General features: G+C 48.5%; 1 protein-coding gene across 1 annotated transcript in view; it reads left to right on the forward strand.

The window, feature by feature from the left end:
• Positions 1 to 14,599, forward strand: part of LOC103810697 (receptor-type tyrosine-protein phosphatase S-like) — a gene marked incomplete at both ends in the record, with an annotated part of 20,765 nt that extends 6,166 nt beyond the window's left edge. The window contains 4 exons of the mRNA XM_009083611.1: positions 4,473 to 4,661; positions 12,039 to 12,056; positions 12,561 to 12,584; positions 14,489 to 14,599. Of these exons, the coding sequence (XP_009081859.1) occupies positions 4,473 to 4,661; positions 12,039 to 12,056; positions 12,561 to 12,584; positions 14,489 to 14,599 (342 nt within the window). The remainder of the gene's footprint in view (positions 1 to 4,472; positions 4,662 to 12,038; positions 12,057 to 12,560; positions 12,585 to 14,488) is intronic.
• Positions 14,600 to 15,866: the final 1,267 nt, after the last annotated feature.

Here is a 15,866-nt window from a genome sequence, read left to right on the forward strand (position 1 = left end):
GGGGTCCAACACATAGCTGAGTGTGTGTTTATTGACTATAAACCCACAGAAATTTTAATCATATTGTTAGGCTATTGCTGTTTTCATAGTAAAACTACCAGCTCAAAAGAAGTGGAGTCAACAGAGAGAGCACTGAGACTCCTCCCTGCATTAAAGTTGTCTTTGGCTGGGAAATCACAGGTAACTGAGACACAGGTACAGACACATGGAGGGAGATGACTTGATGTACTTTCACAAGATCCACAGTGCCAGGATGCCCAGGGAGAGAGCAGCTGTGAGTGCTCATAAACATGATGAAAGGAACAGGGATGGGCTCAGGAGTGCTGGATTTTGATCCTGGTTCTGCTTAAAACTCATGTCCTTTGAGCTGCTTCATCTGTCTGTTCCTGGTTCTTCCACCCTGAATGAGAACAGCTGACTGTGTAGAGACCAAGCAGCATCCATATCTCCAGAGGAGAGTGAAAAATCACTCCACCTCTTCCCTTCAGAGCATCCTCGTGGCTTTCTGCACCGACTCCGTGGTGTGTCTGTACTCACTCACACTCTCCTCCTCCTCTAAATTATTAACCAACTGTGCACACCCTGCGGGAAAAGGGAACAGCAGCAACACCAGCTTTATCTTTCTTCGTCATCCTCATTTCCAGCACAGCTAATGAGCTTCCACCTTCCAGACTGACAAGGAGACAGTGAGACCCCACGTCCCCTCGCTATGGTGGGGACCCTTGTTTGTCCCTGTGTCTGTGTCTTGGTCCAGGCTCATCCCCTGGCACAGAGCGTGTCCTCGGGTAGGATCTATTATAAATGAGCACTGGAGTGCTCTTGCTCTCCTCTCCCTGCCTCTCTCTCCATCCTTCCTGCCCTAATCTCTCTCTCCCTGCTGTGTTTAGTGGCCTTGAGGTGATTCCTCACCTTTGTAGGGATTTTAAACAGCTTGGTCCGAGCTGTATGACCAAGGTGTTGGGTTGATGTGCAGCACAGGAGAGGGTTTGCCTGCAGAAGGCAGCAGGATTCCAACAGCAGCAGCTGCCCAGATGTGCCCTTGAAACATCTCCAGCTTGTGTCTGGTTCTTTTGTTCCTGCAGTTGCCTGAGCTGCGTTCAGAAAGAGAATTCACAACCCAAACCATTCCTTATTTATTCGGGAACAGGTTTAGGGGGGTGTTTGGGGATTGATGGGGAGGGTGGCAGGGCATGTGTGTGAATGTCTTGTGGGGATTGTGCTGAGGTTGTAATTGCATTATTACAGGGAATCCAGTTGTTAGGGGATGTGACAGCTTCACTTCCCTGACAGGAAGGAAATCTGAGCACTTGAATCAGAGCAGTCTGTGATGTTGAGAGATGTTTCCTCCGCTGATCTGATCCTCCAATCTGATCACGCCTCTAGTCGCAGTTGTTTTAATTAAACTCAGAGGAATTCTTGCACATTGTGCTGCAAGATTAACATTTTTGTTTAATTAGAAACACTCAGGAATAAGAGTTGTACCAGGCCTCCCCCAACACACACACACACACACACACTCTGCCAGTCAGGGGGTTATTCTCTCTGTGGATTAACTGGTCCATGGAAGGAAGGGGCTGGGGCTGGAGGCAGGTGGAGCAGCATCACCAGGGAGCAGGATAAAAGCAGTGATCAATAATGATGTCATCTGCAGCCAATGCCGCAGCGACTCGCTCCTCACTGCTCACCACGGCTGCTTGAAGAGCAGGAGGGAAGGGAAGATGTTAAAAGCAGAGACACAGCAACTCCTCCCTGTCCTGAGCTGGTTTTTTCAGGAGCTGGAGCTTTGCAGCACACATGGTTTGCAGGAGCAAAGGGTTTGGAGAGTCTTGCAGTGCCCCAGCACAGCATGGAGAGCTCAGAGGGTTGGTTCAGTCCGTGGTTAAAGGTGTGTGTATATACAGTTCAAATTTAGGATGCAATATTCTGGTTTAGAGGTGCTTCAGATCTACCAAAATGGCTTTAAATTGAAAGAGAATGGGTTTAGATTAGATATTAGGAAGGAATTGATGTCTCTGAGGGTGCTGAGACACTGACACAGGTTGCCCAGGGAAGCTGTGGCTGCTCCATCCCTGGAATTGCTCAAAGCCAGGTTGGACAGGGCTTGGAGCAACCTGGGCTGGTGGAAAGTGTCCCTACCCATGACAGGGGCTGAAACAAGATGAGCTTTAAGCTCCTTCCAACCCAACCCAGTCTGAAATTCTATGATTCAGTGAAGTGACTACACTTTTATTTAACTGTTTGTCCATACTGTGAGATCTGCATTACTTGAGCAGTTGTACCTGGTTCTGTTTGTGGTCACATTCCTTTGCTGGATGAGGAGAGGTGTGGTTAATACATCTCACTCTCCAGCAAGTCACAATAGATCCTTTATAACTCTCCCACGATGGTCAGAGGAAGGAAACAATGCATGTTTTTAAGCACACAGGGAGGCATTTTATCCTTATTTTTCTCTGCAGTAGCAGTGCACTGCTAATAACAGAACTGGGTAAGAGTTTCTTGGCCTCAGGTATCAGAGCATTGCACACACCTTTGGCTCTGCCTTCGTGGTTTCATAGATTTGTAGAAGTTGAGTGTGAGACACAGCAGTGTGGATCAGCTCTTCCCCAAATGGTGTTTGCTTGGGGCTCTTGTAGAACTGGGCTCTGGTCATTCTGGTTTCTCTTACAGGATGGGGCTCTGGTCTAGTGGCAGGTGTCCCTACCCATGGCAGGGAAGTGGAACTGGATGAGCTTTCAGGTCCCTCCCAACCCAAACCTTTCTGTGATCCCATGAAAAGGCACCCAGCAATGGGTTTCTCTCTTGTCCCACCATCTCTGGGTGCAGCCATATGTGGTTTGGCTCTGGTCCTCCTGATCCACAATGTGCCAGCCTTGGGAAATGAGCTCTTGGTGTCTTGCTCCGTGGCAGTTGTCAGGATGGATCCCAACCAAGGCCATCTCAGAGCTGCCCTGCAAGCTCCATTGGTTTCAGTGGGAGCTGATTGTGATGTATGTTGCTTTTGGAAAAAAATCCCACCTATTTTAAACCTTCTGTTTTATTTCCCTTCTGTTCCCTCACCTGCTTTTGGGACAGATTCAATGCCACAGACTCCCAAGGCTGTGATTCCTTGACACGCCTCATTTGAGCTGACGGAGAATCCCTAGCAAGTCTCACCCTGGTGCTGGCATCCTCCTTCCAAGCTTCTCTCCCCCAAACTCTGGGGGTTAAAAATGGCATGTTCCTGTGCTGTAGCAGCCTGCATGAGACAGCTCCTTCCCATTCCAAGGGAGTTAAGAGGTGGTGACAAATATTATGGGGGAAGCACTGGGGTTTTGTAGGAGTTAGCGCAAATTAGTCGGCATTGGTTGGGTTTGCCCTCCTCACCCTCATTAGCAGAGGCAAAGGCAGGATTGAGGGAAGCAGGAAGCTCAGCTGAAGCTCAGTTGAGCCTCTCTGCTGGGTGCTGGTGCCATGTCTCTCTTCTTGGAGGGCAGCAGCACTCGGAATTAATAAACCTAAAAATCACACCCTGGCTGACAGCACTTGGCGTATTGTTGTCATGAGTGTCCCCTCTGGTCACTGCAGCTGGATGAGATTTTCCTCTCCTTTCTCTCCCAGTTTCACTGTGGCTTTGACAGCCCTTTCCACGTGGGTTCTTTCATTATTTCTCTTGTGCAGCTTGTTTTGTACTCTGGGGTCTGGAGGGGGAAGTCACCTTTTAGCTGTGACTGCACAGTCTGTGCTCTGCAGTGCAGGGATCTTGGCCACCCCTGTGCACAGCTTCTGCTGTAAAAACCAGTAAGTGCCAGTCACTGACCTGACAGAGCTTCAGTGCAACACCTGCAGAAGCATTGACATGACTACTCAAACATAAATCCTGTGAGGAGCAGCTGGGGGGGCACAGCCTGAAGAAAAAGAGGGTCAGGAAGGACCTTCTTGCTCTCCACAACTCCCTGAAAGGAAATTGAAACCAGGTGGGGGTTGGTCTCTTCTCCCAGATAACAAGCAACAGGATGAGGGGAAACGACCTCAAGTTGCTCCAGGTTGTTCAGGGTGGATGTTAGGAAAAGTTTCTCCACTGAGGGAGTGATTAAACATTGGCCCAGCTGCGCAGGGCAGTGGTGGAGTCACCATCCCTGGAAGTGTTCAAACAACAAGTCAATGTGGCACTTGAGGACTTGGTTCAGTGGGCACGGTGGGATTCAGTTGAAGGTTGGACCTGGTGATCTTGGAAGTATTTTCCAACCTTAATGACTGTAGGATTCTATACCCCAGTGCCCCAAAAGGCTGTGGGGTGTTGGAATAGTCACACCAAATGGTCAAGCTGGTAAATTTTATTGTGCCCTATGTTTTCACAGCGTGGGTATGACCCATGTGCTGTTTTAACTTGCCTTGCACAGGGCAGCAAATCTACCTGATGCTTCCTTTGGTGTGTTCCATTCATCCCTGCCCTGGTACCTGTTTAACCCCTTCCCTTTGCTCTCTCCCTGCAGAGGACCAGTTACCTCCTGGCTTCCCAAACATTGACATGGGGCCCCAGCTCAAAGTGGTGGAGCGAACGCGAACGGCCACGATGCTCTGTGCAGCCAGTGGGAACCCAGACCCAGAGATCACTTGGTTCAAAGATTTCCTGCCCGTTGACCCCAGCGCGAGCAATGGGAGAATAAAACAGCTGAGATCAGGTAAGGTCTGGGTGTGAGCCTGGAGGAGTTGGGAGCCAGTAGGGCTGTGAAGTGACTGCTCAGAGGTCTCTGAAGCTGGAGAAAGGGCTGACAGACACAGGCCTCACTGGTGTGCGTTGGGGCTTTAGCTTTGCTTTGGGTTTAGGACTCAGGTTCTTACCCAGGGAGTGGTTGGAGGGTTTTCCTCTCCAACACATCCTCCTGGCCTTTCCCACTGCCTAGTTCACATGAAGGGAATGACAGCAGGGAAGCTGGTGCCCATCCAGGAAGCACTGTGACTAGTTCCCTGGATCATGGTGCTCTTGCAGCTCAGGGAAAACTGGAGCCTGAATGGGGCTGAGGTTTTCCTCCTCAGACCAAGAACTGGGTAAGGAAGAAAGAACCACCGTGGCAGATGTGACCGTTTAGGCCACACACACCTGGTGTAGGGTCCATGGCTCAAGCAGCCTCTTGCTGTCAAAACTTGATGGTGCAAATGGAGTCTTTCAAAGCTGGTGTTGAAGAACAGCTCTTGCAGGATCTCTGCAGCATCACTTCCCTGCAGCCATCGCTGGAGAGCAGTTGTGAGTGTTCCGGAGTGACCCCTCGGTGGCTCTGCCCATGGAGTAGATCTCCACCAACAGATGTACCCCAGCTCCTTGGCTCTTGTCAGTTTTCCATCTTTCCCCATCTGCTTGTCCATCTGTCTCTCCTGTTTGTTTTATGTTTGTTGTTTTTTGTGTGTGTGGCAACGTGACATCTCTTAATATTCACGTTTCGGCAGCCGTTTTTACACTTGTTAAATCTGCCAGTTCTCTGTGTGAGAGTGTGCAAGGAGGGCATAGGTGGATTTATTTTTGAGTACTACTGATAAAACACTTCCATTGAGAGCTGCAAAAAATGAAACAAGCTTTGGAAGTTTTACCTTTTGACAAAAAATAGCCCGAGAAATAATCCTGTTCACCTACTTCTTGGACTGACTGTCTTGACCCAGCCCTAGGGAAAACGTGTCCATGGTTGGACCTAGCAAGGACTAACATCACTTCAGGTGCTCAGAAGATTCTTTTGAAGAGAAATGGAGCATTTTTAAGTCTTTTCCTTTTGGCAAAAGAATGGCATTGTTGGAGGCAAAGGGCAAACAGAGGCTTCAATGAAGCAACTAGGCTTGCTTTGTTTGTGTTAGACCTTTTACAAGTTGTCCAGTCAAGTGACACCCAGGTGCTTCTGCCCAGATCTCTGCTGGCTCTGGAGAAAATAGTTCTGGCTATGGTAGTGCTGGATCTGAGCATCAGAGCATGGAAACCACCTGGTTTTTCTCTTGCCCCATTTGGCAAAGACTCTACATAGAGCTTTTCAGTTCTGTGGGCCACCAGTGGAAAAGCTTCAGCACATTTCCACTTCAGTGTAGCTTTTAAACACCTGTAAAAATACCTCCTAATTCAGCCAAGCAAAGTTCCAAGCAGATCCTTCAGCTGCTTTGTTGAATTAGAATGGCTTGTTGAGTCCCACGAACACAGATGAGATTGACCTCTCTGTTTTATCCTAACAGCTGAGGCAAATGCAAATAAAAAAAAAAATTGCTCAGCATAAATAATGAGAGGTAAACTAGAATTAGCTCATGCTCTGTGACCATGATCTGAAGTGTGAATAATGCACAGGCAGATTATTTTTAATACATTCATCATCTTGCTAGAATGCCTTTCCTCATTAGCTGGGTTTGATCTGATGTTTTCCTTAAAGCCACCTGAGTGCTGCTTTTTTATCCCAGTGCATCAGTTAACCTCAGAGTGAACCCTTGGCCCTTGGGAGGAATCAGAAGATACCTGCTGAGATTTAATCTCATTTACAGCTGCTTTGAATGAGTAAACTGGTGGAACCCTGAAGCATCCCTGTTGTCCTTCAGGGCAGAAACCTGTTGCCTGTGTGGCAAGGAGTGCAGATCTTGGGACAGTCAGGGCTTCCTAGTTCTCTAATTTCATAAAATCATGGAATTTTAGGGGTTGGAATGGACCTTACAGATATCTAGTCCCCACCCCCTGGGCAGGGGCATGTCCCCACTAGACCAGGTTGCTCAAGACCTCATCCAACTTGGCTCTGGACACTTCAACCTGACTTTATACATGTCCTTTCAGAACTTGCATGTTCTGTGCTGCAAAGGCCTATGCAAGTGCAAAATATTAGAGTCATCTGTATTGTGTTAGCTGCTTGGTCAGTGGAAGAGAGTTAAGACCAAGGCAGAGCAGATTTGAGCATGGATCTGTGACCAGAGGGTGAGGCATTGCCTGTTTGAGCTGCTAAAGTCACAACTTCATTTAATACATTTTCTCTTGCCAGAAAACAAACTTTGCTGCCAGAATTGTGGCACTAGCACCCATCAGGGCACTGGAGGCTCCAGAATACTGCTAATAAGCTTCAGTGTCTTTCACCCACAGGTCATCTGTGGGACTCCAGCCAAGCTCCTTGGGGTTGCTCCCAGCTGAGGGGTGTTTGGCAGGTCCTCTGGGAACAGGGGTGCAGGGAGGAGCAGTGACCCTGATGCTAAATCATAGATTCCTCACTGCACTTTGTGCTAACAGATTTTGGAAGATAGCGGAAGAAATTCCTCCCTGTGAGAGTGCTGAGGCTCTGGCACAGGTTGCCCAGAGAAGCTGTGACTGTTCCATCCCTGGATGGGGCTTGGAGCAACCTGGTCTAGTGGAAAATGTTCCCAGGTGGAACTGATGGTCTTTAAGGTCCCTCCCAACCCCAAACCATTCTGGGATTTAGTGTAGAAGCCAATGACTGTGTTGTCTCTGTGTGTTGGTCCCTGATGGAGTCTGGGAAAGGCTGAGGGAACAGCAGGACAGGACAGTCCCCCAGATTGCACCTTGGAGATGAAGCCATCAGGATAGCAACCATGTTGCTGTAGTACAGAACAGAATTTTTATCAATACATGAGTTAGTGGCAAACATGCAAATTAGCTCATTAAAAGGAAGAAGTGAAATGTCACACAGAGCTCTGCAGAACTGGGTACCGTGCCTGGATTTGGTTCTCCCTTGTATTAGACCTGGATGTGTTTCTGGGGACATAAACAGATCTCTGAGACCGTGGGCATTATAATCCCATCAGCCCAGGGACCCATTTGTGATCCAGGTCATGGAGAAACATGGTGATGTGTCATTAACCAGAGTGGCTTTTCTCTATCTGATGTTTCTGCTTCCCCTTTGCATCTCCAGATAAACTTCCCAAGCCAATTGGGAATCTTGTGATGCTTGGGGGTTTGGGCTGAGTGAAAGGCTGAGCTGTCAGTCAGAGGAGAGTGGGAAGAAGCTCTGAGCTGCTGCTTCCCTTAGACATCATGACCAGCTCAGCCTCAGAGCCCAGTGTGGTCCAAGAGTTGAAGTGGTCTTGGTGGTGGAAAAAAATTGGATATTTCTGCTTATTTGGGGACATTTCAAGTGGAAGGCAGAGCCAATGTCCTCTGCTCAGCCATGCCATCTAGGGGGAACATCAGCCACCTTCCTCACCACAGAAACGCTAAAAACCTTTTGTGTCTTGTGTGTGTCTTCTCTTTTCTAAATAACTGGCTATAACAAACTTTTCTTTTCTTTTTTTTTTTTTGTTTTCACTTTTTTTTTAACATTCAGAGACCTTTGGTAAGTTTGTTCAATTAAACAAAAAATCCAAACCAAACCAAAAAAAAAAAAACAAAACCACAAAACCCCAAACCTGCTAATGTGCAGATTTGTAACCCTTTGCCCTTTAAACTAATTCCTTTGTAACAGCTTCCTGAGAGGCATGCTCTGCATTTCTTCTACTAACTCCTTCAGTAGGGATGTTCTACCCTCTAAATTAATTTCTGCAGGGGTATTGCAGGCTACAAAAAAAACCAAAACAAAAATAGTACTAATAATTCTAATTAATATATCCGTATAAAGAGATAACAGCTAAATATGAACCTCCTAACATTGGATAGACTCTTTTTTTTTTTTGTTGGTATCTTAGCAACAGTTGTCCTGGAATTCCCCAGTTACACAATAGCTTGTACCCTGGAACTGTGATAATTGTGTTCACACCTGCAGGAGGTCTTGGAGTTTCACATCTAACAGGGTTATTGGCATTTTCAGGAGGGAGAGAGGTTGGGGGTGCAGCCTTGGCAAATTGGAGCTGTAAAGCACAGGCTGTGGGGAAGGATTTGAGGCTGGGCAGAGCTCCCTCCCTTTGCCCCTCCAGATCATCTCCATGCCCTGAGAAGGCAGGAGCCTGTCTGCAGAGCTCACGTCACAGCTCCTGCGTGTGCCAAGTCCCCTTTTGTGGCTGGAGATGGAGGAATTGCAGCTGTCAGCCAGGATCCAGCAGTTTAAAATTGCAGGAGACCCTTGATGATTGCTTACTTGTTCAGAGCAGAAAGCTGTGTCCAGCCCTGGGGAGAGGAGCTCAGCACACACATGTTCTCACACGTGGCCTGACAGAAGGTGGGGATGTGTTTGCTGTCATTGCCATGGCAATGGTGACTTGTCCTCCTCTCCCTCTTTTCAAGGCTTAGAGAATCCGTAGGCAGCTCCTGGGAAATGGGAGGCAGGGAGCAGACCCCATCCTCTGTGACACAAGGAACACCTGCACAGGGAGCTCTCCCTGGCAGCATCTTGGGCCTTTGTAATCCAGAGGCTTTTAAGCTGCCTTTTGCCTCTGCTGCTAAACCCTGGGCTGGCCATCTGGGCTCAGGCAGCCTCAAAATTTGCCCTAAATAGGCAGATCTGCAGCTCCTAGGAGGCTCTGGAAGGCAATATGAATAGTTTGCACGTGGCATCTCAAACCCAGCTTTTCACTCAGAAAGTCAGCACCCAGTGTGAGTAATTCCTCCTTTAGTTCTGCAAAGCTGGTGCCCTTCCTCTGCCCTGGACACGTGCAGTGTTTAGGACACCAGGAAACAGGTATTGAGCACAGGTGCCTCTCCTCCACCCCCCCAACCCCAATTTCAAACCTTACAGGACCTGTCAGAGGTCCTCAGAATAATTAATCAAGTTGCTATCCTCTTCCAGCACCATCCTGCTTGCCCCTGTGTTGAACATGAAGCTGGTTAGATGTGAAACTCCAACGGTGAAAATCTACCATCTGTGTCTGTGCCACCATCCAAACTGCTGCTCTTGCCTCGCAAGTTACCTGAGCTCATCCACACCCAAATTCTCTCCCCTCCATCCCTGGCGTGGGGTATCTTTCTAAACCTGTTTTGCTCCTCACCTGTGTGCCAGGGTTAGACCTGCAAAGCCCGAGGTGGCATTGCTTGGCTCACCTTGCCCTCCCAGAGCTGTGTCCCCAGGACAGCCTGTCTCCCAGAGCTGCTGACAGCCCATTTCCAGGGGCAGTGCTGCTGCTCAGAGGGAACAGGGAATGACTAACCTGCAGTGACACAAGAAGGTAACACTGCTGTTGTGTCTGTGCCTGCGTAGCTCTAACTTCCAGCCAGTTTCTCCTCTCAATTAGAGTGAACCTTTGCAGGAAGTTGCCTGGCTTAGCCAAAGCCAAAGAAGCTTTTGAGCCGTGGGTGATGTTGGGGCCTCTTCCCCTCCTCTCCCCTCTCCCCATTAGCCTTGTTCCATATTGGTGCCACAGATGGCAGATTTTCACTCCAGTTTTGAGACAGAAGGATGTATCAGAGGCTGTTTTTATTTCCACTGAACTGAACTATAACCCTTTGCTGCTTTCTCTCTCTTTCTCTCTTGCTTTTGAAAACCTCCCTGCCATCTCCTGGGTGGGGACCTGCCCAAGTCCATGCTCTCCCACCTCTTCCAAGCGCTGTCTCTCCAACCTTTGTCCTGAGAGCTAACCAACCTGCTTCATTAACCTTAGCTAGTCCTAACCCTAACTAGATGCTAACTTTTCTCTAGCCAATAACCTAACCTCTTAACTAGAAGCTGAGTCTAACTAGAGTCTAATCCCTAACACTATAATGCCTCTCCTCCCTTAGCTCCTTTGAAAAGTAAAGGTGAACTGTAATTAGTATCTCTATATTTTTACCTTCTATCCTGAGAATGGAGGATTGAACCGCAGCAGAAGGATGAGCAGGGCTGAAGGATAAGGAGGGAAGGAGTTTTTTTTTTGGTGGTTAAGGCAGAAGATTAGCACACAGGAGGCTTTGACTTCTGTTCTTGCCTCTACCACAGACTTCCCTCCGTGACCTTGGGCAAGTTGCTTCACCTCTACCTCAGTTTCCCCGTGTGTAAGACAGGGTGATAAAGCTGCTGTACCTCACTGGGGGAGAGGAGAAGGTGTGAGGCTGATATTTATCATCACTGTGCTCTCCAGCCCTGGCTGGGAGGTGCTGCAGAGTGGCAGCAGCGTCACCATCTCAGAGAAGCTCTTGCATTTCTCCTTAGGGAGAGGCAATACTTGGCACTGCGGAATCTGCTCTGTTCTCAGGATTGGGGTAAAAAAAAAAACCCACCAACTAAACCCCCTTCTTTGATAAGCTCTGTGACACGTTTGAATGCCACTGTGAGCAAAAGGACCTGCCGTGATTTCAAAGGAAGATGGTTGCAACCTCAGGAGGTCAGACAGGGATGGGGATTTTAGCCCTGACTGTGGCCTGGCTCACCAGCCACAATGGATGGCACTTCCTCTCACCTGGGAGACCTGCCTAGGCAGAACTCTTAGGTTGAGCACTTAGAGACAACAGGAGGGGGTTGGAATAAAAGAAGCCAAGGGAGAGACAGTCAATAAGCAAGTGTAGCAGGACTGTTCTCTCCATGCAGCCCCCTCCTTGCTGGCAGTAGTGGGGCTCCCAGAGCAGCTGCAGGTAGCCAGGTAGCCCTGTCACCTGTGCAGCAGTGTGGCCTTCTTCAGTGCAGAACATCTGCCTTCAGTCTCTGGGCAGAGCCACGAAGGATGACTGAAGGTCCTGAGCAGGGCATGGATTGAATTCCTCACTCAGCTGTGCCAGTAACTAAAGTTTGGAGCTGGGAATTTGCTAGCAAAAGGAGGGCTCAAACCTGCAGCTTAATGTGCTGGAGGTCCCTCTCCCTGTCTGGGCTAACAGGGCTATAATGCCAACCCTTTTCCCCAGGAGTGATGAAAGTAAATGCAGGGTCATCCTATGGTCTGCAAGTAGCAAACAGTAATGTTAGCTGAGGATTTCCTTTGCATTTTTAGCCACAAAATGGAGCCAGTCATAAGACTTTTTGAAGCCAAGAGCCAGTGGAGGCTCTGCAAACAGCCAGCTGAATTGGACTGCTTAAAAAGGCACCTCCACCTTAAGTACCCTGAGCCCTCTTCAGTCTGTCCTTATCGTTTCAGATGAGGTAGAGCAGGAAGTTTCCTACTGGGAACTGTCTTCCTTGACTCAGGTCCTTTTCCCACAGGCAGTGCAGGTGTTTGGGGTTTTACAGTCTTTTCACTTCTTTTCTTTGTTTCCTTTGCAGAAGGTACACCGATCCGAGGTAAGACACCCCCAGCTCACTCACTCACCCACTCTCCAAACACTTCTCTCCACTCAGATCCCGTTTCATTGCCCTGTGCTCAATACAGATTCGTGTTGTTGTTCTGTTTTCTTGTCCTGCTTCACCTCTGGATATTTCTTTTTTATACCTGTCTTTATTTTATCTATGGTTATAATGTCCTTTTTTGTTTGCTGGGTGCACTTGGTAATACTGATACTGTTATTCTAATAACATCTCCGGCTGTGCTGCCTCAGATTTATGGCAGAGTTTTAAGAGCTAATCTCTCCAGGACTGAAGGACTGAAGTTTATCTCAAGCATTAAATGCTATCAAAGCTTGGTAAATACTTAGGACCTTCTCTTGATTGGTGCAAAGTGCTCCCGAGCTGCTGATGGCGAGGAAAGTTTTCCAATCCTTCTGCTCAGGCAGATCTTCAGCACTTAACCATCTCATTTGTTTGGCTCCAGAGCCTCTTTCCACTTCCTCCCTACTCTCTTGCCCTTAGGTTTCTCTGGGAAAGAGATCCATGGTAAGTAGCTTCTGCACTGTCTCGTTGCTGGAGTCAGAGAGGTCCCTGACCTCAAGCTGTCATTGAAAGGCAGCAGGAACTGGGTGTGCATCCCTGGGAAGACATTGCTTTGGTTTTATCTGCACTGGCAAATCTAAAAGTCTCTCCTTCTCTGCTGGTAAAAGCAACAGGAGGTGCTGTAGGTGAGATTTACGTTTTCACACGTCATCTCGATTGGCTCCTGACAAGTGCTGAAAACTCCTCGAGTGTCATTTGTGCCATGGCCTTGACCAGCAGAGCTGCAGTGGGCAGAGTGGAAGAGCTGAGTCCCTAATCCCCTGGGAAACTGCCCACTGCAGTCCATGATTCCTTCCCTGCTCTGCAGTGTGGCTTTGTCCTGGGCACACTCAGGCAAGTGATGCTCATGAGCCGCTCAGAAAATTCCTCCAGAACCAGTGGAAACAACACCCAGGTTTGTCCAAATTAACAGAAATGTCTAGGAAAGCTCCCTGCCCAGCTCTCCACCCAAGTGGAGCTCTCAGACAGCAGAGCTGGAGCTGTTATTTCCACGTGAAATCTGCTCAGCTGCAGGCTCAGTGTGAAGCTCCAGTCAGTTTGGGGTTTAACTCCTGTTATGCTGAAACACATAGATTGTTTTGGAATGAATTTCGTTTGGTTTAGTGGCTTGGGTGGGAGTTTTTTTGGGGGGTTAATTCTATCTGTTCTGCCTTTGGGAGCTCCTAGGCACTGGGTGCTGGCAGGAGTCACACTCACAGCCCATCCCTGTCCTAAACACTCTTCCAGTCTCATGTTCCCCACGCAGTCTCCTTTCCTCCCACACACATGCAGAGGAACAACAACTCCATCCTCCTGGTGTGAACACACTGCTTTTTCCTTCCTGAAGAGACTGTATCTTGGACCAACAATGATCTCATTTGCACTCTTCTCACTTAAGATTTTATCAATACTATTACACTGAGCTGGAATTATTTGGTTTTCATATTTAGGGTGTTTCTTTTTTTTCCAGAGATGGGAGTTAAGAGTCTTACCACATGTGAGCTCTGTCCATATCTGTAGTATAATCATGTACTCCTAATACATAAAACATTTGAGAGCCTGTTGAATTATTTATGTAGTATGTATTTTAACTGGAGTTTTGCAGGGATGAAGCCTTCTGAGGTAAATGAGGCAATTTTCTTCCATGTAGTTCCATGCTGCATCTCTCTGCATATTTGCTGACAGGAATCTTTAGTTTGGGCTCTGGGTATATTCTTCTAGCCTTGCAATAATGTACAAGTTTAAGGCAAAAACCTTAATCCTTTTGGCCCAGATGATGTAAACCAAGCAGACAATTTTGAAGTTCCAATGCAGTATTTACAGGGTTTTCCTTTGGGAATCTTTGCTATCAGCAAGGTGCTTTTCACACTGACTCTTATCTCCCTTTTAGGCTTCCTGGGAAGGAGGTGATTTGGGCACAAAACAAAAGGCAGCAATGATAGAAATTCCCCAGGCAGTAGGTGACAAAGCCTTTTCTGGTCACTGCTTCAAATTGAGCAAGGGAAAGTCAAGTGGCTGCTGATGGATTTCTGGGGATCACAGTAATATGGATTATTGAGGCCGATTCCAGGAGTTCTGGTGCAGAACTCCTGCATTGCAGGAGCCACAAAATTTGGGGCTTTTGCTGAGCAGTTGAGTACAAAGAGCAACACTTAGCAGAGAGAGGAGGATTAAAATTTTCTCATCGTGTCTTGTGGCCGTGCCATCGCTCTGAGCTCGGCCACGCTCCGACGTCCGCGGACGCTCAACGTTCTCGTTGCCGAGGCCGAGGGGAAAGGGGAAACAACAAAACGTGGACACTCTTGCTGTGACTCGAGGCAAAGTGGTGATGATGGTGTCTGTGCTGCGGTGTTCTTCTCCCCTCACAGGTGGGCTGCAGATCGAGAGCAGCGAGGAGACAGACCAGGGGAAGTACGAGTGCGTGGCCAGCAACAGCGCCGGGGTGCGCTACTCCTCCCCTGCTAACCTTTACGTGAGAGGTAGGGAGCACATCGGCCTCACTGGCACACACCTCCCTGCCCTTGGCACTCACTGGCACACACCTCCCTGCCCAGGCTCTCCTTGGGGCCCAGCTGCCCGTTCCGCGCTGGCCCCGAGCAGGGGAATGAGGATGGGGATGGAGCTCGCGTGGGAATCGTGGTGCACCCCAACGTCCTAACCCTTCTCTTGCTGCTGGTTCCAGCACTGCAGAGCAACTCTGCCAAGGCTGTGCCAGCCTCAGTGTCACCCAAATGGTGCCCCCCAAAATCTGCACGGCTTTGGCTGTAGAAAGGCCGTAACGGCGCGTTCTCCCCGAGGATTCCTGCTCGCTGGGAGAGGGATGGTTTGGGTTCTGTTGGCGTGGGGCTGACAGGAGGGGAGGATCCTCTCAGCCCCTCCACGGAGCTCTGTCCCCACACAGACCCCAGTGCAGCACTGGCACTGCTGCCCCTCAGGCCCAGCTGGTTTGAAAAAGTCGCGCCATTCCCGACCCAATATCGCGATCCCATCCCCGTTCCCTGGGCATGAACACTGGCACGGAGAGCTGGAGAGGACCAGCAGCCACCTCTGCCTCGCTGCCAGATCCCTCCACCCCTGGAGCTTGGGGAACAGATGACAGGGGGATTGTCTTCTGCTCAAAACCCCCTCGATGTTCTCCTTCCCCGTGGGAGCAAAACCTCTCTGCTTTCCTTCATTCCTTTAATCTCTCTGACCTGTAATATTTTCTGTGTAGCTTTGGTTTAACATCTTTCCACAGCAAAAATCCCTTTTGGTAAGGAGAGAGCAGGGCTGGTCCTTGTCGCTTTTTTTTTTTTTTTTTTTTTCTCTCCCCGGATTTTTTTTTTTTTTTCTCTCCCCGGATTTTTTTTTTTTTTTCTCTCCCCGGATTTTTTTTTTTTTTTGGGGGTGGTTGTTTTTTGAAATTAAAAAAAAAAAAAACAACCCAGGAAAAGTTCCATCCCAGCAAACTGTTCCCATTTCCATCCCATCGACAGAGGAAGAGCCTCCCACCTCCACTCACGTTCTCTGCAGCCCAAGGCAGAGCCATGCTCCTGTGTGCACTCCTTTCTCTCTCTCTTTCTCTCTCTCTTGTGTCTCACACTCACTGAATCACATGCACATGGAGAGAAGGCTTTTAATAATTGAATCTTTCCAAGCTAAATTTTTAAAATAGCCTTTTGTGGCCAGCTGGAAAATTGCGTTTGAAATCCACCCTTGTCGCCCGGGCCCTGAAATTCTGCTGCTTTTTTTTTTTTTTTTTTTTTT

Source organism: Acanthisitta chloris, unplaced genomic scaffold, assembly GCF_000695815.1.
Source record: "Acanthisitta chloris isolate BGI_N310 unplaced genomic scaffold, ASM69581v1 scaffold19391, whole genome shotgun sequence".
NCBI classification, from domain to species: domain Eukaryota; kingdom Metazoa; phylum Chordata; class Aves; order Passeriformes; family Acanthisittidae; genus Acanthisitta; species Acanthisitta chloris.